Here is a 21,967-nt window from a genome sequence, read left to right as displayed (position 1 = left end):
GAATTGGATACATTTCGGACTGTCTGCCTCGTTTTAAGGAAAGTAAAAATGTTGTCCCAAAAATCATATATTTTCTGAAGTTGAATAGAACTGTTTTGGGTGGACTCCATTTAAACCTTTACACTTTATTGTAAAAACGCCTCAAAAACGTGTTTGTCTCTTTAATGTATGAGAGAATAATGTATATTGTAACATGTTAATGTAGCATTAATTCGAATGATATCTTAAAACGAAGTCAACTTAAGCAGTCGTCGTACTTATCAAGCATAGTGTGCCACTGCCAAGTTGAAGTTGCTGACACGTCTCATGTCAATCTTTTAGGGAGCAATTACGTGCATATGTGGTAAGATTATTCATTTGGTAATGCTTTACAGGTGGATATGAGGGGTTACCTGAAAACTACGGGGTGGGTATTTAAACTCCAGGCCGAAACCACTACAGTAGGAACACATAGGGATTGCGATTTATGTTTACAGGTAAGGTCATGATGCTGCATCCACAAACTGCAAATGTATGTCTGTACAAAAAGATAAAATGCAAACAATGCTATTATTTTCTTTTAATATAACGATAATATAATTTAATATAACGATAGGCTACCGGTACACACACCTATCAGCCAAAACTAGATTGATTGTGGTAAAGTCGTCTGTATTGATGATGGTAATAATAATAATAATAATAATAATAGTAATCTGTATTGAAGAATATAGAACTGAGCAATACAGTAAATATGTCCTTATCTTGGTATTGGAATATGTGTGCTGGCTTTATCAATATTTAAATGTGATCTTCTATACGGAGTTACTATTATATTGACTGCTTTATGCTCATAATTGACAGAACGGAGGAGTTGAGGAGCATCACGCCCTGATCGAATGGAGCAAATCAGAGGCATGCTTTGTGCTGAGTGACCTGAACTCTGCCCATGGTACATATGTCAACGACTGTCGTATCCACAATGCAGCCGTGCATCTAACCCCAGGCGATGAACTGCACTTTGGCTATGGAGGCTCCACCTACCAGCTAGCTGTGGAAAGCCCATCTATGGTATGATTTATGTAGTCTGTAGTGCATATTTTAGATTTTTTTATTTCACCTTTATTTAACCAAGTAGGCCAGTTGAGAACAAGTTCAAATGTACAACTGCGACCTGGGATATAGGCCATACTGTCTTATCTACCAGATATCTCCCAATGCAGCAGTAAGAAGTTATCCACTCTTTGCTTGCTTTAATCCTCCTGCTGTGTTCTGGTCGAATTGGACCAATTTACAAGTTTTCTCTCTGAAAAATGTAGTTAATTTAATCTGATTGTCATAAGGTTCCATGACTTTGTCCACACAAAATACATTTGGATGATTTTCATTAAATTTTGCGTGTTTCATTTAACTTTGGTACACCTGTGGTGTTCCCGGTCAAACATGACCGGTCATTAGAAATGAATGAGACTACAATTAGTGTATACAATGGAGTTCAGGCACATGCCCGTTCATCAGATGGACACACTTCCTCTCCCAGACCCCCACATGCATCTGTGTTTGAACACACACACACACACACACACACACACACACACACACACACACACACACACACACACACACACACACACACACACACACCTCACTCCCCTTCTTGGCTTCCATCGCAACCCCCACGGGAACCTTTCCCCAATAGAATCTTTCCCCCACGGGAACCACACAGGTCAATGAAGCCTACAGCCCATAAATAGCAAATAATAATGTTCACAAGAACTTAAGTTGATAAAAAGATCTAACACAACATTAGGTGATAATATATGTATTATTATTGAGTTATAATCAGCAATAATGGGGCGGTCATTTTGGACCGGGAACACATAATTAATTTACATGAAACGAACACAACAGGAGGGAACCTATCACTATTCCCTATATATTTGGTCAGTGGTGTTAATCTGTATTTAAGCTGCATGGCCTCATTGGTGTTGAGGTGTTGTATGTGCCTCTATGTATCTCTCTATTTCTCTCCAGCTCCCCTGCCCTCCCAAAAGCATCTGGACAGCCAGTCAGAACTCCCTGCAGCTGATAGAGGAGCCCCCCATTGCCCAGTCTCCCTCCTCCCCCTCCTCCCAGCTCCCTCTCCTACCTGGCAATACTTCTGCCCCTGTTGCGTGGGTATGCGGGCGATCATCTGTCACCCCTCATCCCCCTAGCCGGGCTCGACCAGCCAGTGCTGGGACCAAACGGACTGGGCAGAGCATCCCCTCTGAACAACAAGGGACAACCTCACGCAGACCAGGTGGCTGAATTATACTGTGTCTCACTGTGCACACAACGTACATGGTCTAATCATTTGGTGCCATGTTAGCTACTGTGTACTAGCTAATGTTTGCGAACAGTATGCCTTATTGAACGAGCCTCAGTTTACATTCGAGTTGGTTTCAATAGGTGAAGGTGTGTGTAAATGCATCACTTGTACACGAGACTCTTGGTTTTTGCAGGAAGTTGGACTGGACACACAGGAAGCGGGCCCCCTCAGAGAACCGGAGCAGTGGCATCTGAAAGTTCTCAGACCATGCAGCACCTCTTACAGGAGAAGGTGGGCATCTGTCTTGTTAGTGGTCTTGTTGGTGGTATTGTGGTGGTCTTGTGATTGTGTAGCCGCTATATAAAATACCAATGTGGAAGTGCACCCAAGCCTTTGTTCCCCCAGTGAAAATAGAAATGTGTCTCTGCTTTACATTTATCCAGTCCTTTCCCTGTTTGCCTTGTACAGCCAAAAATGTTGAATAACTCTCCAAACAGAATACTAACAAAATAACATGTTATTTGTCACATGCTTTGTAAACAACAGGTGTAGACTATCAGTAAAATGCAGAGAGGAAAATGGAAATAGGATAGAAAGATAACAAGGAATAAATACACAATGAGTATCGACAACTTGGCCATATACACAGGTCGATGTGCTGGGGTCGAGTCGATGTGTTGTGGTACGAGGTAATTGAAGTAGATATGTACATATAGATAGGGGTAAAGTGACTAGGCAACAGGATAGATAATAAGCAGTTGCAGCAGCGTATGTGATGAGTAAAAATAGTTAGTGCAAGGGGGGGGGGGGGGGGGTCAATGCAGATAATCCAGGTAGCGATTTGGTTAACTATTTAGCAGATTTGGGGGTAGAAGCTGTTCAGGGTCCTGTTGGTTCCAGACTTGGTGCATCTTTATCACTTGCCGTACTGTAGCAGAGAGAACAGTCTATGACTTTGGTGGCTGGAGTCTTTGAACATTTTTAGGGCCTTCCTCTGACACCGCCTGGTATAGAGGTCCAGGATGGCAGGGAGCTCAGCCCCAGTGATGTACTGGGGTGGATGCACTACCATCTGTAACGCAGTTGCTATGCCAAGCGGTGATGTAGCCAGTCAAGATGCTCGCAAGGGTGCAGCTGTAGAACTTTTTGAGGATCTGAGGGCCCATGACAAATCTTTGCAGCCTCCTGAGGGGGAGGCGTTGTCATGCCTTCTTCACGACTGTGTTGGTGTGTGTGGACCATGTTAATTCCTTAGCGATGTGGACACTGAGGAACTTGAAGCGCTTGACCTACTCTACTACAGCCATGTCGATGTGGATGGGGGCATGCTCAGCCCTCCATTTCCTGTAGTCCACAATCAGCTACTTTGTCTTGCTGACGTTGAGGGAAAGGTTGTTGTCCTAACACCACACAGCCAGGTCACTGGCCTCATCCCTATAGGCTGATGTGCTGTTACCTACCCTCACCACCAGTGCAGGATCTAGTTGCAGAGGGAGGTGTTCAATCCCAGGGTCCTGAGCTTAGTGATAAGCTTTGAAGGCACTATGGTGTAGTCATTCTCACATAGGTGTTCCTCTTATCCAGGTGGGAGAGGGCAGTGTGGAGTGCAGTAGAGATTGCGTCATCTGTGGATCTGTTGGGGCGGTATGCAAATTGGAGTGGGCCCAGGGTGTCTGGGATGATGGTGTTGATGTGAGCCATGACCAGCCTTTCAAAACATTTCGTGGCTACAGATGTGTCCTACGAGACGATAGTCATTTAGACAGGTTGCCTTGGCGTTTTTGGGAACAGGGACTATGGTGGTCAGTTTGAAACATGTAGCTATAACAGACAAGGTCAGGGAGAGGTTAAAAATGTCAGTGAAGACACTTGCCAGCTGATCAGCGCATGCCCTGAGTACACGTCCTGGTAATCCATCTGACCCGCTAACCTGTTTTATAAATATGTATATACTTTTTTTTAGGGGGTAGATCAGCTTTAATATTGCCGATAGATTGTGGCTTCTATCAATGTAATTATCTGTATCATTTCCAAAACCCAATATATATTCTTTATAAATATATATTTTATTTTAAATATATATATTTGTAACATATTTTCCTTTTTTATTATTATCCCGTAACCATACCACCCCTGCCCTAATTGGAGTAAACGAATGAACAACAATACTTAGGCTTCTACTTCCAGCTAACATGTTTAAATGTCTTACTCACATTGGCTACGGAGAGCGAGATCACACAGTCTTCCTGAACAGCTGGTGCCCTCATGCATGGTTCAGTGTTGCTTGCTTTCGAACTGAGCATAGAAGGCATTTAGCTCGTCTGGTAGGCTAGCGTTACTGGGCAGCTCACGGCTGGGTCTCCCTTTGTAATCTGTGATAGTTTGCACGCCCTGCCACATCTGACCGGCGTAGTAGGATTCAATCTTAGTCCTGTATTGGCGCTTTGCCTGTTTGATGGCTCGTCGGAGGTTGTAGAGTGATTTCTTGTAAATATCCAGATTAGTGTTCCACTCCTTGAAAGCGGTAACTCTAGCCTTTAGCTTATTAGATTTTTTGTTTTGTTTATGGATCCCCATTAGCTTTTGCAGAAGCAGCAGCTACTCTTCCTGGGGTCCACAAAAAATGACAAGTACCAAAACACTGATACACTGATAGACAAGGAACGTCACACATATTTAAAAATACAACGATATACAAACAATGCAACTAAAAAAGAATACAAACAATTCATCTAAAAGATTATGTGTGTATGCATTCACAGACCCCACCGTTCCATGAGTTGTTTTTTAATCCGTTTTTTAAAAGGTAATTTTGCTGTTGGCTTGAGTAATTGGAGATGGAAGGGAGTTCCATAAGATTATGGCTCTGTATAAAACTGTGTTGCCGTGAATTCATTTTGGACTTGGGGACTGTGAAGAGACCCCTGATGGCATTTCTTGTGGGGTGTCTGAGCTAAATGTTATTTGATTGATGAGAGAGATCGACTGAGAATGGCAAGAATCGTGCAATAAGCAGGCCACAAACAGACAAATAACGGCACAGTACAGCAGTGGTGTGCCGAACGGCCTCTCGGAACGCACAACTCATCGATTCTTATCACGGATGGGCTAATGCAGCAGACGACCACATTGGGTTCCACTCATATCAGCTAAAAACAAATGGCTCCAGTGGGCATGCAATCACCAACATTGGACAATTGAGGAATGGAAAAGCATTGCCTGGTCTGAAGAATCCCGGTCGCTGTTGCAACATGCTGATGGCAGAGTCAGAATTTGGCATAAGCAGCATGAGTCCATGGACCCATCCTGCCTGGTTGCGGTCAGTGGTGGAAAAAGTAGCCAATGGTCATACTTGAGTAAAAGTAAAGATAACTTAAAAGAAAATGACTCAAGTAAAAGTGAAAGTCACCCAGCAAAATACTACATGAGTAAAAGTCTAAAAGTATTTTGTTTTAAATATACTTAAGTATCAAAAGTAAATGTAATCACTAAAATATACTTAAGTATCAAAAGTAAAAGTAAAATATTTCAAATTCCTTATATTAAGCAACCCAGACTGCATGATTTTTTTTATTTTTTATTTTTTATTTATGGATAGCCAGGGGCACAGTTCAACAGTCAGACATAATTTACAAACTAAGCATTTGTGTTTAGTGAGTCTGCCAGATCCGAGGCAGTAGGGATGACCAGGGATGTTCTCTTGATAAGTGTGTGAATTAGACAATTTTCCTGTCCTGCTAAGCATTCAAAATGTAACGAGTACTTTTGGTGTCAGGAGTAAAAAGTACATTATTTTATTTTGGAATGTAGTGGAGTAAAAGTAAAAGTTGTCAAAAATATAAATAGTAAAGTAAAGTAAAGATACTTAAGTAGTACTTTAAAGTATTTTTACTTAAGTACTTTACACCACTGGTGGCAGTTGTGTACCATTGCCCAATCTGCAGCAACTGCATGAGGCCATTGCATCAGCATAGACCAAAATCCCTATGGAATGTTTCCGACGTCCATGCCGTGAAGAATTCAAGTTGTTCTGGAGGCAAAGGGGGGTCCAACCCAGTACTAGATGGGTGTACCTAATATTATCAATGTCCTTGTTCAGCCAAGACTCAGAGAAACATAGAATATTACAGTTCTTCATGTCCCGTTGATAGGATAGTCTCGAATGGAGTTCATCCAGTTGGTTCTCGCCAAAAGAACAGGGGAAATTGTGGTATATTTGTTGGTCGACGTAATCACGTTAGGAGGCTACCATACCTGCCTCTTTTTCGCCGCTGCTTCCTCTTTCGAGTCACGGGGATTAGGGCCTGATCTGGAGTAAGCAGAATGTCCAGAGCTACTGACTTGTTAAAGTAGAAGTCTTCATCCAAATCGGTCATAGGAAATTATGGTGGAGACATTATGTAAAATAAAAAGTTAAGAACATACACCCAGAGCAGGTTACCCACTGGCAAATCTTTTTCTTCCCTGTGCTCTGGCTAGGAGGAGAGGCTGCTGCGGCTAGGAGACGAGATCAGCAGGCTGGCTGTGTTTGAGAGTGAGTCCCAGAGGAAGGACAGGGTGATTGCAGGGCTGAGGGACGAGATGTCACCTCTGAGACACCAGCTGACCCAGAGCCAGCAGACCGACCAGGAGATCAAACACAGGCTGCTCAGTCTGGAGAGGGACATCAATGACAAGAGGGAGCAGATCGAAAGGATGAAGGAGCAGGTACAGTGCCTTCAGAAAGTATTCATACCCCTTGGCTTATTCCACATTTTGCTGTGTTACAGCTTGAATTCAAAATGGATTAAAAAAATAATTTCTCACCCATCTACACACAATACCCCATAATGAAAAAGTGAAAGCATGTTTTTAGACATATTTGCAAATGCATTAAAAATGAAATACAGAAATATCTTATTTACATTCAGTATTCACACCCCTGAGTCAATGCTTTGTAGAAGCACCGATGGCAGCAATTACAGCTTTCTGGCTAAGTCTCGAAGAGCATTCCACACCTGTTTTGTGCAATGTTTTATCATTATTCTTTTCAATATTCTTCAAGCTCTGTGAAATTGGTTGTTGATTATTGCTAGACAACCATTTTCAGGTCTTGACATATTTTCAAGTAGATTTAAGTAAAAACTGTAACTCGGCCAGTGAGGAACATTCACTGTCTTCTTGGTAAGCAACTCCAATGTAGATTTGGCCTTGTGTTTTAGGCTATTGTCCTGCTGAAGTGTGAATTAATCTCTGGTGTCTGGTGGAAAGCAGACTGAACCAGGTTTTCCTTTAGGATTTTGCCTGTGTTTAGCTCCATTCCGGTTTTTTTTAATCCTGAAAAAATCCCCAGTCCTTAACGATTAGCATACCCATAACTGTCACGCCCTGGCCATAGAGAGGCTTTTATTCTCTATTTTGGTTAGGCCAGGATGTGACTAGGGTGGGCATTCTAGTTTCTTTATTCCTATGTTTTCTGTTTCTATGTTTTGGCCAGGTATGGTTCTCAATCAGGAACAGCTGTTTATTGTTGTCGCTGATTGGGAATCACACTTAGGCAGCCTGTTATTCCACCTTAGTTGTCGGTAGTTGTCTGTGTTAGTGGCCTGTACAGCTCTAGTCAGCTTCACGTTCGTTTTTTGTTGTTTCTTGTTTTTGTTGGCGACATTCATAATAAAAAGAAATGTACGCTGACCACGCTGCACCTTGGTCCGGTCATTTCCACACTGACGACGATCGTGACAGCACTACCCACCACAAACGGACCAAGCAGCGTGGTAAGGAGGAATGGACATGGGAGGACCTCCTGAATGGGAAAGGATCCTGGACGTGGGAGGAGATCCTGGCGGGAAAGGATCGCCTGCCCTGGGAGCAGGTGGAAGCAGCGAGGAAAGCGGAGGCAGCGAGAAAAAGGGCCCAGGATTACACAGGGTCACGGCTGGCACGAAAGACCGGGAGGCCACCCCCCCCCCCCCCCCCAAAATGTGGATTCAGACCTGAGCCAACTCCTCATGCTTATCGTAAGGAGCGTGGTACTGGTCAGGCACCGTGTTATGCGGTGGAGTGCACGGTGTCTCCAGTGCGCGTTCACAGCCCGGTGCGCTACATTCCAGCTCCCCGCATCGGCCGGGCTAGAGTGGGCATCCAGCCAGGACGGATGGTGCCGGCTCAGCGCATCTGGCCGCCAGTGCGTCTCTACGGCCCAGGATATCCTGCGCCGGCTCTGCGCACTGTGTCTCTGGTGCGTCTGCACAGCCCAGTGCGTCCTGTGCCAGCGCCCCGCCTTTGCCGGGGCGAAGGTAACCATCCAGCCAGGACGGGTTGTGCAGGCTCTACACTCGAGACCTCCAGTGCGCCTCCACGGCCCAGTGTATCCGGTGCCTGCTCCCAGAACCAGGCCTCCTGTATGTCTCCCCAGCCTGGTGAGTCCTGTGCCTGCTCCCAGAACCAGGCCTCCTGTATGTCTCCCCAGCCTGGTAAGCCCTGTGGCAGCTCCACGCACCAGGCTGTCCATACGTCTCCTCACTCCAGTGATGATCCATGGCACAAAGCCTCCAGTGATGATCCATGGCACGAAGCCGCCAGTGATGATCCATGGCACGAAGCCTCCAGTGATGATCCATGGCACGAAGCCTCCAGTGATGATCCATGGCACGAAGCCTCCAGTGATGATCCATGGCACGAAGCCTCCAGTGATGATCCATGGCAGCGAAGCCTCCAGTGATGATTCATGGCACGAAGCCTGCAATAAGGATCCATGGTACGAAGCCTCCAGTATTGATCCGCGGTCCGGAGCCTGCAGCGACAGTCTCCAGTCCAGAGCCTCCAGCGACGGTTTCCAGTCCGGAGCCTCCAACGAAGGCCTCCAGTCCGGTGCCTCCATCGACGGCCTCCAGTCCGGTGCCTCCAACGACGGCCTCCAGTCCGGAGCCGCCAGTGAGGGTCCCCAGTCCGGGGCCGCCAGCGAGGGTCCCCAGTCCGGGGCCTGCAGCGAGGGTCCCCAGTCCGGGGCCTGCAGCGAGGGTCCCCAGTCCGGGGCTTGCAGCGAGGGTCCCCAGTCCGGGGGCTGCAGCGAGGGTCCCCAGTCCGGGGCCTGCAGCGAGGGTCCCCAGTCCAGAGGCGCCACCAAAGTGGGGGGGAGCCAGAGGTGGAGCGGGGTCTGCGTCCCGCACCGGAGCCGCCACCGAAGTAGATGCCCACCCGGACCCTCCGCTAAAGAGTCAGGTTTTGCGGCCGGAGTCCGCACCTTTGGGAGGGGTACTGTCACGCCCTGGCCATAGAGAGGCTTTTATTCTCTATTTTGGTTAGGCCAGGGTGTGACTAGGGTGGGCATTCTAGTTTCTTTATTTCTATGTTTTCTTTTTCTATATTTTGGCCGGGTATGGTTCTCAATCAGGGACAGCTGTCTATCGTTGTCTCTGATTGGGAATCATACTTAGGCAGCCTGTTTTTCCACCTTAGTTGTGGGTAGTTGTCTGTGTTAGTGGCCTGTATAGCCCTAGTCAGCTTCACGTTCGTTTTTGTTGGCGACATTCATAATAAAAAGAAATGTACACCCACCACGCTGCACCTTGGTCCAGTCATTTCCACCCTGACGACGATCGTGACAATAACATTATGCAGCCACCACTATGCTTGAAAATTAGTTATATGTTGTATTGGATTTGCCCCAAACATAACACTTTGTATTCAGGACAAAAGTCAATTGCTTTGCCAAATATTTTGCAGTATTACTTTAGTGCCTCGTTGCAAACAGGATGCATATTTTTTAAATATTTTTATTGTGAACAGGCTTCCTTCTTTTCACTTTGTCAATTAGGCTAGTATTGTGGAGTAACTACAATGTTGTGGATCCATCCTCAGTTTTCTCCTATCACATTAAACTCTTTCTTTCCTCTCTGGCAACTGAGTTAGGAAGGACACCTGTATCTTTGTAATTTCAACCAAACAATTCAATGTAATGATGTTGAATCAATGTGGAAAACTGATTGGATTTGAAAAAAGTAATCAACGTAAAATAGTTTCATATTGATTTACCCAACTTTTAACATAAATCCAATGACATGGTGAAACGTTTTGTTGATTTGACATTGAATTCACGTTAATTGACAACTCAACCAAATGTAAATCAAAACTAGACTAAAAATAAATGTTGTCTGTGCCCAGTGGGTCAAAGCAATGAGACTTTCACGTTTCATGTCTCAGTTGAATTTCTTTGAATTGAGATGTCTCTGAGTTGGGATGAATTTAATTAAATTAGGAAATTCCTAACTGACCCCAACCCTGCTGTTGACCTGCATTCTCTCTCTTCAGCTCTTCCACTCCCCTCTCACTGGCACTCAGTCTGGCCTCAAAGGCTAAAACAGAATGAAAAGACACACTGATACATTTTTAAGTTTTACCGTTTAAAACAGGCAAACTATTCTATGCCCAAAAAAGTTGCGTTATTCCAGATCAATGTCCTATTTCCCACTCTCACTGGCTGCCACTTTAGACTTGAAAGTTGAAAATGTAAATACACAAAGAAAAGAAACAATGTAGTGTCTGTGTTGCCTACTTTTTGTCTAATGTAACAAAGTTAGAGGGCACACCTCCTGTCTTTGCCATTGGTGGCTGGGTCGTTACACGAATAGAGTACATTTTGCGTCCCTTTGATATTTTAAGTAGAAATTGTGCACCAATATTGAATATCAAAAGCCTGTTATATTAAATGTAGTGCCCTTTAATATAAACCGTATACAAAATTCAATAAATCCGATTTTTAATATGAATGAATACTTATTAAAGTTCCCCATATCTGGATAAATATGAGTTTTTCCTAATTCTAGGGAGATTTTAACCCACTTAAACCCAAGATTTCTTTGTAAAGCCCTAGTTATGTTCTTGCTTTGACAAAGTCATTTCTGAAGATTATTATTTATTGATGATTAGTTATTCATTTCTGTCTGTCCCTCATTTTAAAGTCAACCCTGTTACGTGAACCGAACTATCATTTTAATTTGGTGAAACTATTCCTTTGAAAATATTTTTTCAAACGAAACATTGAACATCAATGTTTTCATAGTGTAAACGCAGTTGAGCTGGTTCTACTCTTTTTGGCAATTTTCTGGTGTTTTGTGGTGGAAAACTGAACGTGTCGAGCATCACACGTCAACCATGTTACCATAGATAGTAAGGCTAGAAATGTTTTAACAATAAATGTAAAGAAGTGACAAGCTTGCATTCAATTGCCCCTGTTCAACACATCAAGTGTCACGCCCTGACCGTAGAGATCTTTTTATGTCTCTATTTTGGTTTGGTCAGGGTGTCATTTGGGTGGGCATTCTATGTTCATTTTCTATGTTTTGTATTTCTTTGGTTTTGGCCGGGTGTGGTTCTCAATCAAAGGCAGCTGTCTATCGTTGTCTCTGATTGAGGACCATACTTAGGTAGCCTTTTCCCACCTGTGTTTTGTGGGTAGTTGTTTTCTGTTTTGTGTTTCTGCACCTGACAGAACTGTTTCGATTTCGTTCGTTCTCTTTGTTATTTAGTGTTCAGTTTTATTAATAAATCATGAACACTTATCACACTGCGCTTTGGTCCACTCCTTCTTCAGACGGCCGTTACAACAAGCTTCCATTCCCCCTGTCACAAGGGGATTCATGGCTGATTTAGGATGAATACCTCAACCCTGTTACTTTCTACCCTGTTACTTTAATGGCATTACTATAGCCATTTTTATACACCTTGAGATGGGAGAACATGTTCTTTATGAAGTTGAACATGTGCTCTTTGTGACAGAATGTTTAAAGGAGGTGAAATGAATAGTTTATTTTGACCAAGTTACACTACCCAAAATGTACTCTATTCGTGGAACGATCCAGTAACAGGAAGGACAATGCCGTGGAAGGCTATCTCCATTTTAACGAGAGCACCACCCAACAGTATATTCATGTCTGGATATTGTATCAGCATCACTCATTCATCAAGTGGCTAATTTGAACTAAAAATAAAAGGGAATTCAATATTAGTTCAACAAAATTGTGCATTGTACTGAATATCAACCTATTGAGTAGGCCTAAACTAACATTGTGCTTTTGGCTGCTGCGTGTCATTTTTTCATTACCTACATTCTCTCTCTTCAGCTCTTCCACCTCCTTCTCACTGACACTCAGTCTGGCTTCCAAAGCTGTGGTAACAGAAACTTTAATTGAGTTAAATCGCTCATGTTGTGATGACTTTGACTGGGACCTGAAGGCTTGTGTCAGCTCAAAAATAAATAGGATTATTGTATCAATGTCCTCTTTTTATTACCTGTGTTCTCAATATCACTTCATTCAACAGTCTAAACTATCAATATACATATTACTATTGGTATCTCTTAATAAACTTAGAAGTGCAATTTACATAAATATTTTCTTTCACATTGATCAAAATGGGATGTTTTCTGACATTACCTCCATTTTCTCTCTCTAGGTTGTCTACTTTGTGTTTTTTGGCATTGCAATTCAGTCTTCTGTTCCACCACGAGGGCTCCCATGTTGTGCACCATGTCTCTCAGATCCTTCAGCTCAGTCTAGATATCAGGGGTGGTGGTGGTGGTGGTCTGGCCACTCGTCTGTTTGTAGGTGGTATCTGTAGCTTCAGTCTTTCGGGCTCGCAATCTCGATCTCAATGGCCCTGCTCTCGCGCCCATCGCTGTGACCATGTTGAGTGATGTCCCTCTCTCTGACCCTTCCACTCTCTCCCTGAGCCCATGTCCCAGACAGACGGACAGTATCCTGGTATCTGAATTAGAGAGATTTGTGGCATTTTCTGTCGAAGTCTCACTTTAAAAATCTCTCTCTGTCTCATGGAAATAACATTCCTTTTGCAGTTTATTTTCAAACTCTGTACCCGCCGCAACACCAGACAATGTCACATGATTTTTTTTGTTTCTGGGAGTGTCTTAAAGTCCCATTCTAAAATATCTTTCCCACAATGTTATCATTGAGGTATGAAGAGTTTGTAATAGTGACTGTCTGTTTGATTATAACCTATACTTTGTTAAGATGGTAGAGCTGCAGAGGGGCTCCAGTGAGGTGTTTAGGCATTCTGTCACAGAGCGAGACCTAAAGATCTACAACCTAAGAGGTCAGATGGAGAGACTGAAGAGGGAAAGCAGCACTGCCTCAGGTTTGTGTGTGTGTGTGTTTGTGCTTGTGGCATGTGCATGCCTGTGTGCCCATGGATTTCAGTGTCAGTCTGACTAAGTGGTGTCCATTTAGGTCTGGTAAGGAGCTTACAGAGAGACCTCAATGCGAGGGAGAAGCAGGCTCTGAAACTGGCATCTGAGGTGGACAGACTCCGGCAGGACATCCGACACAAGGACATCCAACTGGGGGCTACTGCCACCAAGGTCTCCATTGTTTTTGAGTATATTTCGCAGAATCTAGTCATATAATCAGTTCTTTCTGTCCAGATTCTTAATTTTCCTTTGACTTTAAAGTAATTAAATGTAATAACTTTTATAGACTAAAATTATTTTAAGACTTTACTATGGCTGAATGATATCCATGTCCTTTGAGAATGATTGCAGAGATGATTTAGTGTCGAAACCAGAATCTTTTGTGAGGCTCAATAACTTGAACTGAGAAATACTGTGCTGTAGCTATGCAGGTGTTGCTGTTCTATCTGCCATATTTAAGCCACAGACATTCATCTGCCTCAAGGTTTCCTGTCAACCACTTTTCCAATCAACCACTTGCCCTTTGTAGCTCATTTCAGCTTTTCTCTCTCCTCTCTCTGTCTTTCTGTCCGCCAGTTCTCCAAAATGAGCAAGAAGCACCAGGAGGAGTTACTCAACCATGAAAATGAGGTGATGACACTGAAGAAGGTAGATATCCATTTCTCTGACCATGTTTGACTCTTCAAAGTCAATAGCTAAAGAATGCATACCTCCCCGTTTCACTCCGTCTCCTCCCTACTGAACATGATCCAGATTCTCTCTTGTTATCTGCAGAGCGTTGAGAGGCTGGAGGTTACTTTGAGGGATAAGCAGAGGCTCCTGGAGCACCAAACAACAGAGAGCGACTTGCTAAAAAACAGACTGGAGAAGAAGATTGGGGTTAGAACTTCATGTCATGGTTTTATGTTTAGGGAAATTACGGCATCGTGGGGTGGAATAGGATTTTTGAGGGTTCTATCTTCTAGAAGAAGCCTCTATTGTTCTATTTAGAACTCTTTTTATTAGAGTGTATAGAAATGTGATGCTTTTACAGAGGCAAATCCTAACGTGAGATTAGCGTTTCAGAGTTTCACATTCAGTATATCATGTTGATGCGTCAGTGTGAAATTTGAGTTATACATACATATCTCACGTGAGGATTTGTCCCTTTTCGAGTAACCTTGATTGTACACATACAACATATTATTGGGAGGATATGATGTCGTTAGATCTAGTGGGATAGTTTTTGTGGAATTTGAATACAGTGTAGTTCCAAAGCTCTAGGTTGACTCCTATGATGGTGTGCTCCAGGAGCAAGCTTCTGTGTTCGCGGAGTCTGAGGCAGAGAGGCACACACAACAAAAGAAGCGCAAAGCTGAGCTGGATCTGGTGCAGGCACAGGTAAGTTCAAAGAATTCTAGTGCCTCTCTAATTATAGTCCCTGATAATTACGCAAATCAATTTAAGTATCTTTCCTCATAGAAATTAAAGTGTGACTTCATGAGTATGATTGACTTAAACTGAAATGGCGCAAAGTGAGGGAGTGAAATACTGTTTTTGTCTCAGATTGAGCACCTTCGTAACCAGCTGCTGATGATGTTACCCACTGAACCCTCTGACTCCACTTCCCATGATGCCTTGTCAGACCAGCAGGTTACTGGGACCTCTTCGTTGACAGTATAGAAAAGAGATAAATAACATAAAAGTATATCAATGTCCCAGAGAGCTCCGTATTGTGAAGGTTTGCAGGGTTAGAGTACATTTCAATTCAGTCAAGGAAGTAAACTGGAATTCCAATTCTATTTTTTTCTCATTGAAAAGCATTGGGTTGGGCCATGATGGTTTGTGATGACCAAAAACATGGGGAAACAGATCCGCAATTTACTTGGTGTGTTAAACAGCTATGCTAGCCAAAGGAATGTGGTCATCCATAATTTAACCACTGCCTGTGATCTTTGCTCCTTGTAGGTATTAGAGCAGGTGGCAGAGCTGCTAGGAGAGAGAGAGAGCCTGATGAGTAAAATAGAGGAGCTGGAAGGACAACTGAAGGAGCTCATGACTGAACAGGAGGGGGCAGCAGAGGACACAGAGAGGCTGAAGAGTAGGCTGGAGACCTGTCAGGTATTCACTCCCTCACATTTGAATAGTCCTACACTTGGATATACTGTCATACAGTGTGTATCTGTCAATTATAAGATGCTCAAATCCAAAGTGGCTTACAAATTAGGGTAAATGCAATACATAACCTACAATGTGACACAAATCAACTCTCAACCAGACAATCAAGAAACTTGTCTGTCTCAAGTGTTCCCCGAGCAAATTGAAATGCTGCTTTGATACTGTCACCCAAACATCCTAAATAGCACACACACACACACACACTTGACCAAACAAGATACAGCTGGTATGTCTATTGTCCACTCACTCAGAGTAAATTACAGGAGGCATGCTCGGCAAATGCACTGGAGAAGGCCATGACCTCACTACAGGAGGAGAGTGTGTCTCCAGCTCTGGCCTGGGTCAAGGCTTCAGTCCTCTCCATAATGGCTACCCAGCTCCCACTGCTTCAGAGTGGCACCCAGGCACTACTGGAAGCTGGGATAGATGCTTCACATCCCACTGAAGGTGATTTAAATCTGGCTGTTTACATTTTGTTTAGCTGTTGTATTTGTACTTCTTTACATAGTCAATTATGTATTTATGTGGTAAAGCAGTGTTCCAGTGTTCCTGGAAAGTCGCAGGACAAGGCATGAAAAACACTGTAGTAATGGAATAATGCAAAGTCGTTTCCCTATCTTCAATTAAGAGATATTTAATAAAGGGTGCACTAACTAACACACACACACATGGGTACTAGGGGATTGGAGTACTACTATGGTCCATATATGGGTTAAAATCACAAAGGGGTCCATATGATCTAATATCCTTTTGTATCCCCATAGGAGTCCTGAGTGGCATCAGAACCCTGGTCAATGAGCATCAGGGATACAAAGTGGAGCTTCAGCGTTTGAAGGTAGGTAGAATTGGTGCCCTATCACTTTGCTCTGCACTGACTCAAAAATGTTGGTGAATGGCCTGCTCTGTAAGCCACATACACAGAACTGGAGTAGATGTTCAAATAAGAAAATGTAGTAAGAATATACATCAGGCCCTGTATACACAAAGCATCTCAGAGCTCTGGGATCAGGATATCCCTGTATGTATAATCTTACATGTCTTCTTAAAAGGCACAACTGATCTTATATCAGCACTCCTACTCTGAGACTGTTTGAAAATAGGCCCAGAACCCTTATACAAATGGGATAATCATTGATGTATTTGTAACCCAATGGAAGATCACTGTCATTATCAATAAACTTCCAGTGAGTTTGAGTGGTAGGTTTTCCTATCTAAGGCCTCATTTTCTCATCAGTGGTTTTAATGTGATGTATAGCGAGATTGCACATATGATGTGGCTGATAGGGTTGTTTAGTTGTCATAGGGTCACTGTGTCTTTTCTGGGGTGCAGATAGACCTGGAGGAGCTCCAGGAGAGAGAAGCAAAGTCCAGAGAGCTGCAGGAGCTTCTGAGCATTACCAGAGAGGAGCTGGTGCAGCAGAGACAGCAGGTTGGCTCCCACACACACATGCATGCTTGCGGGCACTCACGCACACTTGCACACATATACACACACACTGTGCATGTGCATGACTGGGAAAATGGATTCAATAGCAATGCTTTGTTGACATCCACGAAAAGACGCACATCTTTATGTTCCCTTACTTCCATTGTAGATGACTGTGGCACAGCATGAAGAAGAGGCCAGGAAGAAGGAGTTGGAGGAGCTAAAGGGGGAGTTGGAGGCACTCAGACAAGCCCAGGTGAGGGGGCTAGGTGCTGGGATGGTTTTGACCAATTTCTCCTAGTCCAGGTCCTTCGAGAACACTGTGGATGCTGGTTCCATCAGTCTGTTTGTTTTGTAATTCAGTGTGTTATTAAACTGTCAAAGGATTCACCCTTAAAGCAGTCAAGTAACACAACAACTAGCCGGTGATAAAGCTACATAAAGATGCATCTACAAGGAGAACACCTGAAACTGATAACTAGCATACACAGTGGTCCACCAGGAAACAGACGTTACAATCCATCGACTCTACGTGTTTCTCTCGCTTCCCAGACTAAACTGCAGCAGGAGGCACAGACCCAGGAGGCCGAGTGGTGCACCAGGCTGGAGGAGGCAGGCAGGAGGGAGGAGGAGTGGCAGGATAAGATGAAGGAGATCTTGGAGGAGGAGAAGGAGCGCTACAGGGTCTGGGAGGCCGAGTACAGGGAGCAGGTGCGGCAGCACGCACACACCATCGTGGCCCTGGAGCAGCGCTGGGTCCAGAGCAGACAGAGAGCCCAGGAGGTGGAGGAGGAGAGGGAAGCGCTGATTGGACAGCTGAGAGGTGAGGGGGGTGGGGGGGGGGGTCAAAGGAGTGGACTGTCTGGCTGTCTGGCCGTCTGGTTGGTCTTGTTCTTCTAGGAGAACCCTAGAAGGGTTTGGCATCTGGATACAGGGCATCTCTGTGCTTTAACAACAAATAATTGGGCAACTTTTGCACCAAAAAATGTCTGAGTGAGGGAAATGCTGTAAATTAAGAGGACTGTATTTTGAAAGATGAGACGTTGAGGATTATAATAAATACCTTTTTATGTCCTACAAGCAAGCCAAACACCCGTGTCCAAATGTGCACTTCACATTTCCATATCATAAAACTCATGTCAGATACAGTGTCAACGTTTATGATTACTATGTTTTGATGTACAGTTACAAGATGACATGGAGTCATACCCTGGGTTGTTCTGAACAGAATGAGCCTATTGTTGTGTATTGTAAAGAAAATGTGCCACTGAACACACACGAATGCACGCATGAATCCTTTCTATGCGCACCAAAATTAAGATCTGTTTCTCTGAATTGCCCTGTGAAAGTCTAGCACTGTAAGATCGTATTGTATAACTTAGCTAGGGATGTTGACAATAAAACAAGCTTGATGCCCACCTGACGCAGACTGAGATTTATAATGGTCTGTTTTAGGATTGTGTAAACAACAACAGTAATTGTGTGATGGCAGGGTTGTGTTCCAAATGAAACAACTACCAGTGTACTGATATTTCAGGCTCTTCTATGAGTCATAAAAGTGCATTGAAATTGCTTAGGAACTGTGCACACTTTGGAGAGGTGTGTGGCCACTTGGAGACGCCAGTTAGTCCTCTCACTCAAACCCATAGTAGTTTTTTTGTCTTACGTTGCACCGACCCCACATTTTCCAGAAATACTCGTATCATGTTACTGAATGTATCCAGAGTATTTTCAGATTTCGTTATCAACAAATGCGGCGTAAAGTGCAGTAAGTGTAAAATGCACATAAAATCACCAGTGTAATGTTTGTATTCAGTCATGTGTTAGGTGAATTGTTGTGTCCTCACCTTTTGGTCTAATAATTTCCCCATAATCTCCTAACTGTTCCCTTTCAATTGCTACCATGGTTATGCATATGCTTTTCATATTTCTTCTGAAAGAAACATTTCAATTTAACCCAATCCATATATAGTGCCTTCAGAAAGTATTCACACCCCTTGACATTTCCCAATTTTTTTGTGTTACAGCTAAGATTTTGTGTCACTGACCTACACAATACCCCATAGTGTCAAAGTGGAATTATGTTTTTAGAAATGTTTACAAATGAATAAAAATGTTAAGCTAATAAGTATTCAACAACTTTTTTTTGGCAAGCCTAAATAAGTTCAGGAGTAAAGGCGTGCTTAACAAGTCACGTTATAAGTTACATGGACTCACTCTGTGCAATAATAGTGTTTAACATGATTTTTTTTATTATACAAAAATGATGCAGATATTGAATGTTCCTTTGAGCATGGTGAAGTTATTAATTACACTTTGGATGGTGTATCCATACACCCAGTCACTACAAAGATGCAGGCGTCCTTCCTAACTAAGTTGCCATAGAGGAAGGAAACCACTCAGCGATTTCACCATGAGGCCAATGGTGACTTTAAAACAGTTACAGTTTAATGGCTGTGATAGGAGAAAACTGTTACTCCACAATTGTTAGCTAAATCACAGAGTGTACAGAATTTTTTTAAATCCAAAACATGCATCCTGTTTGCACGAAAGCACTGAAGTAAAACTGCAAAAAATGTGGCAAAGAAATTAACTTCATGTCCTGAATACAAAGTGTTATGTTTGGGGCAAATCCAACACAACACATCACTGAGTACCACTCTTCATATTTTCAAGCATTTTGGTGGCTGCATAAAGCTAAGCAACAGGCAAAATCCTATAGGAAACCTGGTTCAGTCTGCTTTCCCTCAGACACTGGGATAGAAATTCATCTTTCAATAGGACAATAACCTTAAACACAAGACCAAATATACACTGAATATACAAAGAATAAGGTGCAAATATTTTACAATCCAGGTGTGCAAAGCTCTTAGAGACTTACCCAGAAAGACTCACAGCTGTAATCGCTATCAAACATGCTTCTACAAAGTATTGTAGGGAGGTGAATACTTATGTACATTTCTGTATTTAATTTTCAATAAATTTGCTACAATTTCTAAAAACATTTGTTCACTCTGTCGTTATGGTTTATTGTGAGTAGATGGGTGAGAAAATAATACATTGAATCAAATTTGAATTCAGGCTGTAACATAACAAAATGTGGAATAAGTCAAGTGGTATGAATACTTTCTGAAGGTACTGTTGGTCAGTTCCCACAAGTCTAAATTAAACAGCACTGGACACAGTAGTGTGCTTAATGCAAGGTAGTGCCATTTTATGTCACTAGATGACAGTCACGTGTAATGCAACACTAAAGAGCAATGCTAGAAGCACATATTTTCCTCAATTACATTACACTTTGTAGTCAAATGCCAGAGAGTGTATTATCAATGCATAGTTAAACTTGGTGTTACTGGGTGTGAAATAAACTCAGTAACACTTTACTTATTCAAAATTCAATGCAAATGACTTTTAATTCCTGGGAGGGAGCTTCATGTGTGGTGACGAATTGGTACATACAAGACACAAACAGTGGTGTGTATTCATGGGTGCCAAGGGAAGCCAGGCTTCCCCAAATATTTGACCAATAATCTTTTTAAATAATAATTTATCTTTTGTCTCTGTGTTTAATAATTTTCCTTCAATTAATGTATCTCACTGGAAAGCATCCAAGCGAGCGAAACAGTGCCCCTCTGTCTCTGTATGTGTAGACCATCTATCTGATTCTGTCTGGTAAAAAAAGCATTAGATTGTTGCTGCCCGTAGCATTGAATGCAGGGGAAGTCAGCGAGCATTTGGCCAATCAGCATTGAGCTAAACTGAGTGAGCTCAAGTGTGAAGGGTCCTGGCACACCAAAAAAAAGTGTCAATGGAAGCCAGTTTGGATTTGTCTTCACTCCTATCAAATCACATTGAGAGCATGTGTCACTGACAGAAACAACTTGAATTGTTGCATCTCGTTGTGTTGTTGTCCTCCGTTGGCTAGCTAGCTAGCAAAAATTGGCCCTTTCCTAAATTAAATGGATGGAGATAGGGATTTGGACTTAATTCTCTGTACTGGCCAATGATTATAACAGTGATTCTGATCCAACCATTAATTCATACATTGTGCCCCTGGCCTGAGAGGATGGACATTCAATATGTAACTAGATGTACAGTAGAAGGCTAATGTTGCCCATGAAAAGAAGGATCGGATCCTTCTTTTCAATTTTCGCCTATAATGACATACCCAAATCTAACTGCCTGTAGCTCAGGACCTGAAGCAAGGATATGCATATTCTTGATACCATTTGAAAGGAAACACTTTGAAGTTTGTGAAAATGTGAAATTAATGTAGGAGAATTTAACACATTAGATCTGGTAAAAGATAATACAAAGAAAAAACGTGTTTTTTCTCTTTAAAAAAAATCATCTTTGAAATGCAAGAGAAAGGCCAAAATGTTATATCCCAGGTTAGGCACAATTTAGATTTTGGCCACTAGATAGCAGCAGTGTATGTGCACAGTTTTAGACTGATTCAATGAACCACTGAATTTCTGTTCAAAATGTTGTATCAAGACTGCCCAAATGTGCCTAATTGGTTTATTAATACATTTTCAAGTTCATAACTGTGCACTCTCCTCAGACAATAGCATGGTATTATTTCACTGTAACAGCTACTGTAAATTGGACAATGCAGTTAGATTAACAAGAATTTAAGCTTTCTGCCCATATCAGATATGTCTATGTCCTGGGAAATGTTCTTGTTACTTGCAACCTCATGCTAATCACATTAGCCAACGTTAGCTCAACCGTCCCGCGGGGGGAACCGATCCCGTAGAGGTTTAAGCTATTTTTAGCCAGGTAGCCTAGGACAACAAAAAAGAGAAATAGACCGTTTCGTCAACATTAAAGAGAGGAGGAAGACATTGGTGCGTCAACACAGACACACAGAAATCAGAACCATCGACAGCCACATTCTATTTAGTTT

General features: G+C 42.8%; 1 protein-coding gene across 1 annotated transcript in view; it reads left to right on the top strand.

Annotated features, from left to right (window-relative positions):
• The first annotated feature begins 380 nt into the window (after positions 1-380).
• The window catches only part of LOC139557988 (forkhead-associated domain-containing protein 1-like), a 48,538-nt gene continuing 26,951 nt past the window's right edge, over positions 381-21,967 (top strand). Inside the window, exons 1-17 of the mRNA XM_071373359.1 lie at positions 381-476; positions 844-1,050; positions 2,014-2,272; positions 2,484-2,581; positions 6,770-6,997; positions 13,300-13,423; positions 13,516-13,646; positions 14,052-14,123; positions 14,250-14,354; positions 14,766-14,855; positions 15,021-15,107; positions 15,423-15,575; positions 15,896-16,079; positions 16,397-16,467; positions 16,963-17,061; positions 17,228-17,314; positions 17,611-17,881. Of these exons, the coding sequence (XP_071229460.1) occupies positions 381-476; positions 844-1,050; positions 2,014-2,272; positions 2,484-2,581; positions 6,770-6,997; positions 13,300-13,423; positions 13,516-13,646; positions 14,052-14,123; positions 14,250-14,354; positions 14,766-14,855; positions 15,021-15,107; positions 15,423-15,575; positions 15,896-16,079; positions 16,397-16,467; positions 16,963-17,061; positions 17,228-17,314; positions 17,611-17,881 (2,362 nt within the window). The remainder of the gene's footprint in view (positions 477-843; positions 1,051-2,013; positions 2,273-2,483; positions 2,582-6,769; positions 6,998-13,299; positions 13,424-13,515; positions 13,647-14,051; positions 14,124-14,249; positions 14,355-14,765; positions 14,856-15,020; positions 15,108-15,422; positions 15,576-15,895; positions 16,080-16,396; positions 16,468-16,962; positions 17,062-17,227; positions 17,315-17,610; positions 17,882-21,967) is intronic.

The sequence above is a fragment of the Salvelinus alpinus genome, chromosome 28, assembly GCF_045679555.1.
Source record: "Salvelinus alpinus chromosome 28, SLU_Salpinus.1, whole genome shotgun sequence".
In the NCBI taxonomy this organism is placed as follows: domain Eukaryota; kingdom Metazoa; phylum Chordata; class Actinopteri; order Salmoniformes; family Salmonidae; genus Salvelinus; species Salvelinus alpinus.
Note: the sequence above shows the minus strand (reverse complement) of the source record. Positions and strands in the feature narration are given on the sequence as shown.